Source organism: Gobio gobio, assembly GCF_949357685.1.
Source record: "Gobio gobio genome assembly, chromosome: 17".
In the NCBI taxonomy this organism is placed as follows: Eukaryota; Metazoa; Chordata; class Actinopteri; order Cypriniformes; family Gobionidae; genus Gobio; species Gobio gobio.
In genome coordinates, this window is record NC_137110.1 from 28,986,611 (window position 1) to 29,001,780 (window position 15,170).

Here is a 15,170-nt window from a genome sequence, read left to right on the forward strand (position 1 = left end):
ATCGGACCCGTGCAGGACTCTGCCTTCAGGGCTCATAGGGTTAATAAAGAAAACAAAGAAAAATAAGAGTGTCTAAGCAGCTGTTACTATATGCAGGGAAAACAGGAATGAGAAACACTTGGAGAACTTAGATGATTTATATTAAAACTGCTGATCTTTTTCTCAAGCATACTGTGACGAGTCCACCCAGAGGAATCAGCGTCGCCCTGGCAACAACACACCTGCACATCATCACCATGGGCTGATCGGTCACAGCTACACCGCATCAGCTCAGAGATATAAAAGCAGCTACGGCTGAGCAGACGGACAGACTCTGGTCTCGAGCTGAATGCACTGCTGGACTAACCTCTCTTTGTTGTTCTCCCCCAGAAAGCAGCGAGTGACCGACAGCCCACTTCACTAGGAGCACGTTTGGACACCCACTTTCACGAGGATTGAGCACCACCGAGCACAAGGATCACCAGCCATCACGCACCGGCTCACTGACTGTTTTCACCTTTTGCACGAGCACTGTAATAAAACCCACCCTCCGGGGCCTTTTCACTCAACCTGCCTTGTCGTGTGATTCCTCACCCCGTGACAGTGGTGGAGAATGCGGGCAGAAGCGTGAGGAATCACCGACAAGTTCACCGCACCCAAATCCTAATCTTCTCTGTTTGTTTTTTTTCTGCACGCCAGGACCCGGAAGTAGCGCGCTCGCTCCCCGAAGATGGAGGAAGTGTTGCAGCGCCTCACGGAGGTGAGCATCTGCCAGCAACAAATCGCGGAACATCTCGCCACCCGCCAGGGCAGGACGGAAGATGAACTGACCGCCATCCGTCTTGCCGCTGCCCAGCGCGTTCCGCTACCTGATCCGCGTGCCCAAGCCACCCGCCTGCTGCCGAAGATGACGGCGGATGATGACGTGGAGGCTTTCCTGCAGGTATTTGAAACGACTGCGCAAAGTGAGGAGTGGCCAGAGGGCGATTGGGCACGCGCACTGGCACCACTACTCACTGGAGAAGCCCAGCGGGCTTATTTCTCACTTCCCTGTGCGATCGCTGAGGATTATGGCGAAGTCAAGCTTGAAATCCTAGCGAGGTTGGGACTCTCATCCATCTGTGCCGCCCAGCAGTTTCACGAATGGGAATTCAAGCCCCGGGTGCCAGCCCGTGCCCAAGCCGCCGAACTCAAACGCATCGCTCAACATTGGCTGATGGAAGGAGGTCCCACGGCAGCTCAGGTAGCGGAACGGGTGGTGGTCGATCGCCTCCTCCGTGCTCTTCCCCGTCCCATCCGGCAGGCGGTCGGTATGAGAAATCCATCCAACACCGCGGAACTCGTGGAGGCGATCGAGCTGGCGGATGCCATTCACCACCGTGAGGCAGGGGAGCGAGCGTTGCCGTTCCCCCGGAGGGTGGTCCAGGAGCGACGGCCGCTCGAAGGCGCCCCGCGACCAGTAGGCAGGCCGACGGTTCCCCCGCCGCGAGACGAGCCCATGCCCAGCGGCGAATCCATGCCGTCTCCGCGTGCGTGGCTGGCAGGCTGCATCGTCCACCAGCGGATGCCATCGGGAGCCCCGGAAGCAGACGTGGTGATCGACGGGAGACACTTCAGAGCCCTGCTGGACTCCGGCAGTACGGTCACCCTCATCCAGCCAGGGTTGTGCGGGTCCCGAGGAGGCGAGAAGAGCTTCCTCCCCATCACCTGTGTGCACGGAGACACTCGCCAAGTGCCGACCCGTCGAGTCACCATCTCATCACCCCAAGGCACCTGGCCGGTGGAAGTCGGCGTGGTCGAGGATCTTCCGGTGGCCGTACTGCTGGGTAGAGACTGGCCGGGCTTCAACGCCCTGCTCACCGCCGCCACTCAGCCTGCCAGCCGAGAGGGGAACCGCCGAAGACGGAGACGGCCGCGTGGACCCCGCCGTCGACCAGCCCTTCTAGCCTCCGACAGCGGGAGAGATGGTGAGTCCCCCTCCCAATCCACTAATCCATTTCTTGATGTGTATCAGCAGGCTGCCGGAGGGGGCTCGTTCGCCAAGGAACAACGGGAGGACGATCGCCTGAAGCACTGCTGGTCCCAAGTGCGGGTCATCGACGGGAAAGACGTCCTCCCACGGCCCCATCCTCTCCCGCAATTCGTCGTTGAGAATGGCCTGCTATACTGTGTCGCACAGCGGAGGGGGGAGGAGAAAATTTTTTTAGTTGTTCCTCGGACCAAGACCGAAACCATCCTGGAGCTGGCCCATTCCCATCCTATGGCAGGTCACCTCGGGGCAGCTAACACCACCCAACGCATCCGCGACCGGTTCCACTGGCCTGGGCTGGAGGCCGAGGTGAAGAGGTTCTGCCAGGCCTGCCCGACCTGCCAAGTCACGTCGCCCAGGACTCCTCCCCCCAGTCCACTCATTCCGCTGCCCATCATCGAGGTGCCCTTCGAGCGGATTGGGATGGATATAGTGGGGCCGTTGCCAAAGTCTGCCCGTGGCCACGAGCACATCCTGGTCATCGTCGATTATGCCACCCGGTACCCTGAAGCGATTCCCCTCCGCAAGGCCACCGCGAAGAACATCACCCAGGAGCTGTTCCTGCTGGCCAGCCGGGTGGGCATACCAACGGAGATACTGACTGACCAGGGTACTCCGTTCATGTCCCGGCTAATGGCAGATCTCTGCAGGCTGCTGCGGGTGAAGCAGTTGAGGACCACTGTCTACCACCCACAAACGGACAGGCTGGTGGAAAGGTTCAACCAGACCCTCAAGCAGATGCTGAGACGTGTGGCGGCGGAGGATAAGCGGGATTGGGACCTCATGATTCCTTATGTGCTCTTCGGGATCCGCGAAGTACCCCAGGCCTCAACTGGCTTCACCCCCTTCGAGCTTCTCTTCGGCCGCCAACCACGAGGGCTCCTGGACATCGCCCGAGAAGCTTGGGAGCAGCAGCCTGCCCCTCATCGCACCCTCATCGAGCACGTCCGCCAGATGAGGGAACGGATCGACCGGGTGATGCCATTAGTCCGGGAACACCTCAGCAAGGCTCAACAAGCGCAGCAACGCCGTTATGACCGGGCAGCCCAACCACGGGAGTTCCAGCCGGGAGACCGCGTCATGGTCCTGGTCCCCAGCTCTGCCTGCAAGTTCCTGGCCACCTGGAAGGGTCCGTATACCGTGATTGAGAAGATTGGGCCAGTCACGTACCGCCTGAGACAGCCGGGACGACGCCAGACAGAGCAACTCTATCACATCAACCTCCTGAAGAAGTGGGTGGGGACCCGGGACCAGGTGGCGGCCCTAAGCATCACCGATCCCGTGGTTGTAGACGTCAACCCCCATCTTTCGGCTGCCCAGAAGGCGGAGCTGCAGCACCTGGTCAGTCAGTTCCAGGATGTGTTCTCGACCCAGCCCGGGCAGACCAACGTGGTCCAACATGACGTCAGAACACCACCAGGAGTCATCGTCAGGCAACGGCCCTACCGTGTCCCGGAGGCTCGTCGGCAGGCTATTGAGGAAGAGATTCAACAAATGCTGAAGTTGGGGGTAATCGAACCATCCCGGAGCCCGTGGTCCAGCCCCATTGAGATGGTCCCAAAGCCGGATGGCACCCTCCGCTTTTGCAACGACTTCCGACGCCTGAACGAAGTCTCCGAATTCGACGGGTACCCCATGCCTCGGGTCGACGAGCTGCTGGATCGACTGGGAAGGGCCCGGCACATCAGCACCTTGGACCTCACCAAAGGCTATTGGCAGGTACCACTCTCTGAATCCGCTAAACCCAAGACTGCTTTCTCGACCCCCAGTGGCCACTGGCAGTACCGGACCCTTCCCTTCGGCCTCCACGGGGCCCCAGCGACCTTCCAACGGATGATGGACATCATCCTAAGGCCCCACCAGGCCTACGCGGCGGCCTACATCGATGATGTCGTCATCCATTCCGAGGCATGGGGAGACCACCTGGAACGTCTGCGGAGGGTGCTTTCGGAGCTCCGGCGGGCTGGACTCACTGCCAACCCCCGCAAGTGTCACCTCGCCCTCTCCGAGGCCAAGTACCTGGGTTTCCGAGTCGGAAGGGGCCTCATCCAGCCCCAGGAGAAGAAAGTCGAGGCCATCCGATCCGCCCCAAGACCGCAGACGAAGACCCAGGTACGGGCCTTTTTGGGGTTGGCAGGGTATTACCGATGTTTTATCCCCAACTTCTCCTCTCTAGCCGCCCCCCTGACAGACCTGACCAGGAAGGGGCAGCCGGAGAAAGTCTGCTGGACCCCAGCCCTCGAGGAGGCTTTCGCCCGGGTCAAGACAGCCCTGACGTCGTCGCCGGTACTCCGCGCTCCAGACTTCGGTTGCCCCTTCCTGCTGCAGACGGATGCTTCCGACACAGAACTGGGAGCCGTCCTGTCGCAAATCCAGGAAGGCGAGGAGCATCCGGTCATCTACATCAGCAGGAAGCTGTCCCCGGCTGAGACGAGGTACGCCGCCGTCGAGAGGGAGGCCCTGGCCATCAAGTGGGCAGTCCTGGAGCTAAGGTACTATCTGTTAGGCCGCAAGTTCACCCTGGTCACCGACCATGCGCCCCTTCAATGGATGGCCCGCGCCAAGGACACCAACGCCAGGGTGACTCGCTGGTTCCTAGCGCTCCAGGACTTCCACTTTGAGGTACGTCATCGGGCCGGGGCCGCCAACGCGAACGCCTACGGCCTCTCATGGATATGGACAGCTTATGCAGGTCTGTCAGGGGTCATTCCCCACCCTCCCTTTGTTTCACCCCTACTGTCTCCATATGTTCGCAGGACCAGAACAACGCTTAGGGGGGGGGGAATGTGACGAGTCCACCCAGAGGAATCAGCGTCGCCCTGGCAACAACACACCTGCACATCATCACCATGGGCTGATCGGTCACAGCTGCACCGCATCAGCTCAGAGATATAAAAGCAGCTACGGCTGAGCAGACGGACAGACTCTGGTCTCGAGCTGAATGCACTGCTGGACTAACCTCTCTTTGTTGTTCTCCCCCAGAAAGCAGTGAGTGACCGACAGCCCACTTCACTAGGAGCACGTTTGGACACCCACTTTCACGAGGATTGAGCACCACCGAGCACAAGGATCACCAGCCATCACGCACCGGCTCACTGACTGTTTTCACCTTTTGCACGAGCACTGTAATAAAACCCACCCTCCGGGGCCTTTTCACTCAACCTGCCTTGTCGTGTGATTCCTCACCCCGTGACAATACTTAGAAGCAAACCTTTTTCATTTTAAAATTGAGGTAAAAGTGCAATCTATCATGGATTCATAAAAGACATGCTTCCATGCAGAAATGTTTTCATGAATTTTACATTTGGCTAGGGGTCAGTCATAAGGGCATAAGGACAATTAAGGATTTCCCTCTATTTTCTGTTCTGATGGAGTTATGACCCGGCTCAGTGATCCTAGAAACCAGTTTTAATGACATTTCTGAGATCAGCTACATGATCTCTTTATGTGAGGAACAGACCAAAATGTAAATCTTTCACTGATTATCTTGCATTCCACCAATTATGTGTTTGCTATGGAACACTGTTTATTGGGCTGCATATACCTGAAATGGTACGTGAAACGGTACAGAATATGTAAAAGCTTACTTTGTGCGATTTTAACACAAATCTGTATTTTCGTAGTCCAATCACATAATGACTCAAATAAAGAATGGGATACAGTCATTTTAAATTCAAATGAAATGTGCAAATTGTGCAGTATACACAATACAGAGACAGCACACTGTAGAAGTGGCATGAATAGTACATTAGTATGCCATTTCAAATACAGCCAAACTTCATTTGTTATAGAAACAGTATCAAATTTGAACATTTGGAAGAGGAAGTCAAATCTAGGAAGTCATCTGTCTATCTATTTTTCACACAAATCTATTATATGAAGTTAAATAAACTACAGTTTTTGTACTTTTTGACAAATCACAGTTAATATCTACACTGTAAAAAAAAAATCAGGTCTCCAATCGAAAATCCGTTGGCCAAATTTAATTTCTATGAATTGATGCAATTTCATTCACAGAAATTCAATTTGGCCAACTAAAAAAGTTAGATGTGATCAGTCACTAGAACATTTTCAATTGGAGACCTGATTTTTTTTTACAGTGTAGTTTTGTTTTATGCGAATATTCTGTCTTTTGTGTTCTACAGAAATAAAGAACACAAAAATAATGTTTCAAACAGAATGATTTGTATATGAAGTGAATTATTCCTAAAAAAATTTGTCTCAAAGTTTAAGCTGACTGCACACACACACACACACGTTTAAATGTGCAATTTCATTTCTCTAAATCCTACCGAAAATAACCAGTTTGAGACAAATTAACCTAGATACAAAAGACACAGCAGGTGAGGCTTGTCGGGAATAATGAGAAGGCACTGGGACTATAATATTATTTTGTTTAGTCATGTCAGTTTTGTAAGCTGATATGGGAAGGCTGAACTTCTTCAACAGAGAACAACAATAATTTGGCAGTGGTCAGAATTTTTCAAAAGTTTTCAGAAGATTGTCACATATAGAAAAGAATAAGAGGATAGAGCTAAAATAAAAATCACAGAAAAAGTTAGAAGTAATTCTAATTAAATAAACTGAGGAAATGTAAAATAAACCAACAAAACTGAAACCAATACAATGACTAACATTCTGCTTTCATACCAGAGCACCCACGGGCATCTGCCTCATGCAGGAAGACTGGAAATTCTGATGGATGAATTCTGATGGACTGATGGGCCAAGTGGGAAGTTGATGGGGAAAATAAACTCAGATGAAGGGGGAAGAGTGGGAAAGCAAACCTCGTGTGGTGGGCAGCATGTCGGACAGCCCCTGCCATGCTGTGACCATCTCTGGATTCCTCTGGTCAGCAAAGTTCTTCCAAATTCGCAATGCTCCGTCATCTGCAAAAAAAAGTGGCATGGTGAATGTCAGCACAGAAACTGACAAAGATGAGAACCATTCAAAGTCTGCGTCAACATAATTGACGGGTGAACTGACCAGTAGCAGTGAGAAGGAGAGAGCAGTCATGCCCATTCAGGTACTCCATGGATGTGATGCGTGTGTACCGTGGATTCCCATTGTAGAAATAATCCAACCTCTCACCTTTCTCCCAGTCCCAAAAACTACACAGACACACACACAATTTTAATACAGTTCACTATGCTTCTCTATGCACAGCTAGCTAGAGTTCAGCAAGAACATTTGCCAAATGCATGTCTCTAATAAACAGATAACATTATAATAACATGTAACAAAATATACATAATATATAATGAACCTCATTGCACATAAGAACAGTATGGTTGGCCAATACTGCTAACTTTTGTAAAAAAACCCCCAAAAAAACAAAAAAAAAACAAGACACTTTCCTCAACAGAAGGAGGAATTATATTTAATAATTTTCATTTATATGCAACAAATATAGCAATACATGGTAACAAACATCATTATTTTCCACATACCTATATATATATTTATTTTTCTTTTTTTTAAACATTTCAATGTTTTACATGTAACATGTAACTCATGTAACAGAGACGCCTTGTACAATTCTAAGTGATGACAAAGTAATCACTGAATGAGTGTTTTAACTGAATTTGTTTAAAAATAATTGATTAAAATACATTAATTTTTATACTTTAAAACTTCATTAGCATTTTTTTTACAAATTAGGGTTAAATAATAGAGGTATTAAAAGTATTAAAATGTCTTACAGCTCTCATATTCTCTCTGTCACAACTATAGATTTGTGTGACAGAGAGGGTGTGCAAAAATAGCCTAAACATGGCCTAAAAGGAGATTTGTTCATTACCACAAATGATTACAACATTAAAAAAATATTCAGTGTTGCACAATTTTATATTTCTAACACACACCGAATTTTGTGAAACTATAGACCTTGGTAACTTGTATTGCAATACAACTGAACTGTAAAGTAAATGTAAATGAAAAATGAATATTTCATAATAAGTATATTATTTTTTTACTTAACACTATTGTAGTAAAATTACAATGCTGTCTTAATTTATTTTTATTCACTTGCAAAAGTTTAAATTTGGTGGAAAACTACAGTTTAAATTTCTGTGACAACAGATTTACAAACATTATCTCATCTACAAACAGCATCTCATATAGTGAATGATATAGTGGAATTAATGTGAATGTGAAAAAGCATAACTGATGCATGTTACATTCCCAAATGCAGAGATGCATTGGTAAATGTGGAAATGGTGAAAATGCAGGGTTATGAGCTGCTTGTGCAAACACAGTCCCGCACTTCGCTTTGAAACATGCAGCGCAATCGACAATATACTTATTTAGTTAAATCACTGGCTTTTATGATTAGATAAGCGCATTACCATATTGCAAGCTCGGTTTTTGTTTGATTTACAGGTGCTTTGCCAAATCAATGGTGCAAAACACAACTTTAGAGATCTGTTTTTAGAAGTGTAAATATATTTCCGATTCATTATGAAACTGTGGCAGATATATGCAATGATATGAAAAGCATAGATATCTGTCATCTGCTCCTACACAAGTGGCATTATTTGAAAGATGACTGTCCAATTTTCATTACAGTCTTATGCTTGCTGATGCTTCTCTATCAAAGAGTTATGATTATAGATGAATGTGGATGTGTATATTCCAGTCACTCACCAGATGGAGTCTTTGTCAGCTACAGCAATGCAGGGGTTAAATGGATGAAACTTCACCACTGATGGCACTCCTGGGTTTCTATTAATGAAGATCTGATCATCTAACCGTGTCACTCCTAAACATGAGAGGAATGGGTTAGAATTTTGATCAGTTAGAACCTTCTTTCTTAGTGAAATGTTGAGCTTCACTAATGACCCAAACAGTCTTTTGGTTTCTGAGGAAAGTGAATAAAAGTGACAGTACTAAACTTGAGTGTGAAACTTTCAGATTAGAAAAAAAATGAAGGAAACTCAGAGGGAATTGAGGATTTGATTCAGTTCCTCCAGCTAGACTGAATGAGGGCACCCCCACTCTCGGTTTCAGAGGGGAGGATGACGGAGAGTGTGATGAAAGGAGAAAGACATATGAGCGTGAGCAGGATCCTCCGCTCTGACGCAATCAGCCCTGCTCACTTGTGTGTGTGTTCCGGCACTGACGTAAGCATGTTAGCTATTCTGTTTGAGACTCTTCTGACTTCAGACGGGGAGGCAAGCACATTGCTTTCTTTTAAGCTTGTGGCTTTTGCCCAGAAAAACTACAACATATATCTGGTTCACCCAGTTCCACTTGTGAAATCCACATCATTCTCCAGACGCATCTAATGTAGAGTCAGAGCATCACTTCTAGAGGTTTAATGTAGACTTAAGTGAAATGAGATTAGCAACTGGAAGTTTGAGCTTTAAACATTTATTCGGTATCTCACCAATCCTGGAAGTACCAATAACACCATGTCTGTCAGTTGACAGACCAATCATGACAGTGATGCAGGAGTCCTGCCTCTCTTAAATATATGCATAATGGCCCCTACCTCATTCTCTTCCCCATGAAGATCTTTGGAAGCTATCCTTCAGCATGTTTTTTAGAAGATGCTTAACAGTTATTAGGCCAAGGTACGTTGTTGAATGCGGCTGTTTTTGATTGTGGGCATATTCACTGTTACGCTGAATGTTATTTTTGCTAGGGATAACTAGAGATTTGACATGTTATGGATAATTCTCTTTCTATTTGTTATTTTATGGTGACTTTGGAGCAACGGGGAAAGAAGCCTTGCATCCATTGTTTTTACATCTAGGCAGTGTGTTGAACAAAGAGTCCTGTTAAGGTGGATCTTGACCTACAAGAAATGTGCCAGAGGGCAGCAGCAAAACTCTCCATTGATTGGCCGTCACAGCAGGTGGACCAGGGAATGGACAGAGATGTGTGTCCATTAGTGTGTTTCAAAAATTAAAAATTTCTGGAACAAACCCTTTTCACACAGTCTCCTGTAAAAGGGGTTTCCAGGCTGGATGTGCATAACAGAGGAGTTTGTGATGCCAAATCCTCGTTCTGTTGAGCTGTCAGTGACATCACCTCAGGCACAGTCTTCTAGGGCACAGTCCAGAGCTGCGGTCAGAAGTGGTGGGTGAGTGAGCTCATTGGCTGCGACTGTCAGAACTGTTCGACAGAGAGAATATTTTAATTCCCAAGAGTGGTATCTGTCCCATTCTGGATTTGCAGAACAAAAGTACAAGTGCAAAATTCTGACTTTTAAGGGGTTAACCTTTGTTATCTGTCCCACAGACTGGTTTATGTAAATCGACCTAAAAGATATTTTCATGTAGGCATCTACCAGGCACACACATTTCTCAGGTTTGGCTATTGAGGCATAGCCTACAAATTTCTGACATCCTTTTAGGCTCTCATTACCGCCAAGAGTGTTCAGAAAATGTGTTGAATCAGCTCTAACAACGGTGAGAATGTTTGGTCTCAAAATGTTTGGTCAGCTTATTTGGATAATCTACATCTTTGCACTCTGTAGTGCAATACTCATAATGTAGTAAAGACATTGTTAAAATAATGTGACTACAGTAGTTCAGCTTTAATTTTTTTAATCCATCCGAACCCGAGAAACGCGCCTGCGCGTTTTGCTGGATTTTTCCTCATGACAGTGTAAAACAACTTAAAATACTCTGTCAATTTTGGCCTCACAGACATGAACAATATGTCTTTACAAAGCTTAAAGTGTCTACTTTTATTTGTGTACACTCAAAATAAAAACTAAATGTTGTGCTTTTCGCTAAATAAAGAAAACAAACAGGATGTGCTTTCTCCCGTCTGTCTCCCTGTGATGTCCACTCTGAAATGCGTCTGAAAATGACCTCAGAACTCAAAGAATACTTGCCTCACAGACACGACAGATATCTCTTTATAAAGCTTGGAATGTGTACTTTTAATGTCATTTATATAAAAAAACATATATTCTCTGTTTATGTTATCTGTATGAAAACAGCGAGAGATACAGTTCCTGCAAATAAAGATACACAAACTTTTTATACCAAGTACCACCTCAGAAAATATTTGGCTCTCCAAGTACCACCATAATGACCAACTTTAAAATACAGTAGCGTAGAAGGCCTAACTATTGAGCTACAGCTCTGCACAGTTAAAAAAACGAGGCAGTTTATTCCTAATAAGAATATGTATTGTTGGCAGCCACTTTAACATTGTAAATACACAGTTTGTACATTTACACTGCACTGTGCTTACATACAGGTAAATAAAATAATAAAATAATGATTAAATTACAATATGTTGTACAGTTAAATTAAAACTGTACTGTAATTAAATGTAAAACAAAACATCTAAAATAAAGATTAAATTAAAATGTATGCGTTTTAACATTAATTTATTTAGTGATTCCTCTGCGTACCACTAGAGGCAGCCTGAGTACCACTAGTGAGAACTTTAGTACACTTTGAGAACCACTGCTCTATAATATTAAATACAGCATGATATAAAAGTAGGGTCCCATATTAGCCGGGACGTCCCGTTTATTGGGCCTAAATGTCCCGTACATGACTGTCCCGTTTATTGATTGCTGAGCTGATGTAACCACTGACTAAGCCTTTCACATATGTTGCGTCTTTTGCAAGCTCAAGTTTGTTATTTTAAATGTAGATGCGCAACAAGGCGCTCAAATAGAGAGCAACGCCGTCGTCATGCTCATGCGGTGCGGCACGCTTGTTTTCCCAGACGCGTCTATGCGCAAAGAGATCAAAAAGCTTAGCAATGGTAGACGTGGCAGGAACATCTGTTTGTGTATGCATTTGTAGAGAACAGAACTGCCAAGCAATAAAGCGTTTCAAACATGCCATAAGCTTCCTTCGGATTCAAATATTAGCAATGCATGGTTGAACTTTATTTTTAATGAAAAATAGCTCCAGCTCACGTGGGTAAGACATTGCATTTGATACTGATTATGTGTACGTGTCTAACTAAACATAACTTCCACGCTGTCACAGGCTGGAGTATCCTTTGTAATTGAGTGTTATTGGTTCATTGTCCTGCGATTCAGGATCAGACTAGAACATGTATGGGCCAGGGCTCTCACTATCTTAAATAGTGAAATAACATTATTTTCTTGATGTGCGTTGTTCACTCTCTTGACTGGTAATTAGAAGGAAAAAATACAATCACGGAAGTTTTGAACATGCCAATTTGTCTGAGATGAAGTTTTGCAGATGCTTGTGTGTGTGTGTGTGTGTGTGTGTTAGTTATGCGGTTCGCGGTTGTATCCACCGATTGGGACGGCCAAGTAATAAAAAATAACATTCCAATTAATTTCAGGTGGATGAGAGATACATCATTGAGTTTGCTTGATAAAGACATTTTGCGAGCCCTGTGGGCGACTCATTCTGGTTACCGTTTCTCCACATTGGAAGTTTTTTTAAAAACAATTCCTTATGTGTAAAGGAGCCGAAGCTCATTATAATATGCAAAACTGTTATCCAATCATAGCAGTGGGCATTTACTTATTCAATGCAGCACGCTGATAAAAACCAAAGTTTCAAGAGCTAGGCTCAAAACCAGGGTAGAAAAGAGCCTATTACTTATTAATTATGATGTTTTTGAATGTTAAAACCACGCAAACGTCATAAGTTGACCTCAGACAACAGTATTAAAAAATTACCCTCTTTAACGCAAACGCAGCATCTGTTTTTTTCTATCACCCTTTGTGTACATTATATGATCACGCTCTTATTCATGCAAATGCTTTTAAACCATAAAAGAGCAACAAGACTAAAGAGAACGCGCTGTCTATGAATGTCCTGACACAAACACACAATGCACAGAAAGACACTCCCCAGTATTGAGTGCACAGACAGCGTGCCAGAATCAGGTTCTCTTTTGCACTTGAACGAACAATCATTCGAACAAGAATTATACATAACAACAGTCTTAAATTAGTTAAATAACATCTTAAATGCACTTAAAGTGTAGAGAGAAAATGAGATGCGCGGGACAGCGCATCATGTTTGGCAGCGGCAGATCTTAAAGTGACAGAAGCCACTAATGCTGTCTGTCATTAATGTTAATCAAAGAACAAAGGTAACAGAGACAATTGTAGCTTTAATAAGGATTAATCTATATTTAATTTATTATTTATGCAGTGCAGACTGTTTGGTAACTTTTTTCAATTTCTGTACATTTCCTACCACAGGTAATTATGAGATTTATTATAATGGATTTATGTGAAGATTGTTTTAAGTTCACTTAAATTAAAAAGTTTTTTTAAGCCTAATAAATATTGAAATTGATAGCTTTCAATTATATTGTAATGTTGAATGTCTATCATTAATGTTGAAAAAATCTATTTCATAGAGACATCTGTACCAGTATTAGTATCAGTGATACATAAAAAGATGCCATTACAACAAACATAAAAAAAACAGTCTTTAAGTTGTTTCTACATTCATTTGGAGAGTAACTGTAAAATTATTACAATATAAAAATATTAAAAATGCAGATGTTTTTAACTGCGATTAATTACAGAAAAAAAAGTGAATCATTTGTTTGTTTGTTTTTATCCATTGACAGCACTAATATATATTTACAGTGTGCAGCCTTAGAAAACAGTCAAATAATCGGTTCATGATTCTTGTCCTTGAAAGGCACCACTTCCGGTATTTTGCCAGTTACTGAACATGGGTAAATTGCAATCAAGGACTTTTTAAAATAGAGTACTCAAATTTAATCGAGGGATCATAACAGCCCTATATTTTATAATTTCCTATTTGTATTTATAATTTTCTATAGTCTTTTCATATCGTATCATTCATATTTCCATATTTAAAACAATTTCATAAGATTATTTACGTTGAACATTATTTCAGTAATTCCTTTGTGTGCCTGTTTAAATGCATTTTCATGGAATATATGCAGCTTTATGCTGCCTTTGCAGTGTAACAAAACATTGTACATTTTAAACATTTTGTGAAATGTCAAGTAATATAACAAGTTACAAAACTAAATATAAAATGATTGATAATGCAAATTGTACAGTATATATTATGTCTATTGTATATGACAACTGTAAAAATGGCAAAAATAAGACCGTAATTAGGTTAGATGTAGGAAAAGTTACCTCTCTGAGTGATGCGTTGGCTTTGTCTGCGTACTCGAGCGTTACGTAAGAATCTCCACTCCCGCTCCTTTCGAACCTGACTCTCCAAATCATGCTCTTCTGGAATCTGAAAGAGAGAGTTTCTTTTTTTTGTTTTTTGTTCCTTTCAAATAATAGAGCATCAAAAGGGTCACCTTGTTTAAAACCATAAAAACACACAATTACAGACACAAACCTGGTTTTGACTGTAAACTAAAGACTGTAATTGTGTTAAGAAAACACTCAAGATCAAAAGTGTTATTTCTCTAAAAAAGGATCTCAACTGTGATCTCTCACTCGCTCTATAGTAGGGATGAAACCATATGGAAATTTAACATCACGATTATAGTGACCCAAATTATCACAGTTATCAATATTATCACGGTTTTGTTCAAATGAGATGAAAGTGTTCAAAAAGAACAGATGCACACACTTAAAACATTTAAACAAGTTTTATATTTGAAAATCAACAAACAACAAATAAATCAAGCAGCTCTATGCACTTTTTTAAGCTAGATTCTCTTCTGTGGGATTTCCTTCCTCATAATGGCCGTCGTCAATAGCAACGCATAACGCATAAATAATAATAATTTGTCGTAAATATAATCTCTAATATTATCTCTGTTAATATATTCAAGCAAAATTCTCATCAGTGTTCAGCAATGATGCATTTTAATCTAGCATATTTTGTGTAAGAGCCCAAACAGTATCCTAGTGAAATAATGCATATCCATATTTCCATTTGATTTGACAGTTTATTTTATTAAATATCAAAAGGTGTGCATCATACCTGTACACCTAGATGAACACTTTACAGTCAGTTTTATGACTGTCATTCCCTTCAAATGCTATTGAAGTCAGAAACGTGTATAACGTTACCAATGTTGTATGTAACTTAAGAGACAGTCCCTAAATTCGCCAGCGTTATGCCAGTCATATCAGATGCGCTGTGGTTCTGCTGTGTTTGTTTGAAACCATGTTCGCTGCTGAAATAGAACAAAAACAGTCAACCACTATATGATGAGTGAATCTCCTGCATACATCGCACTTTTATCT

The 15,170-nt window shown here is 43.9% G+C and overlaps 1 protein-coding gene across 2 annotated transcripts in view; it reads right to left on the minus strand.

The window, feature by feature from the left end:
- rptor (regulatory associated protein of MTOR, complex 1) overlaps positions 1-15,170 on the minus strand; it is a 377,545-nt gene that overhangs the window by 33,110 nt on the left and 329,265 nt on the right. For both annotated transcript variants that reach the window (XM_079841367.1, XM_079841366.1), the window contains exons 26-29: positions 14,097-14,202; positions 8,654-8,768; positions 6,995-7,119; positions 6,796-6,897 (exon numbers count right to left, since the gene is read on the minus strand). In XM_079841367.1, the coding sequence (XP_079697493.1) occupies positions 6,796-6,897; positions 6,995-7,119; positions 8,654-8,768; positions 14,097-14,202 (448 nt within the window). The remainder of the gene's footprint in view (positions 1-6,795; positions 6,898-6,994; positions 7,120-8,653; positions 8,769-14,096; positions 14,203-15,170) is intronic.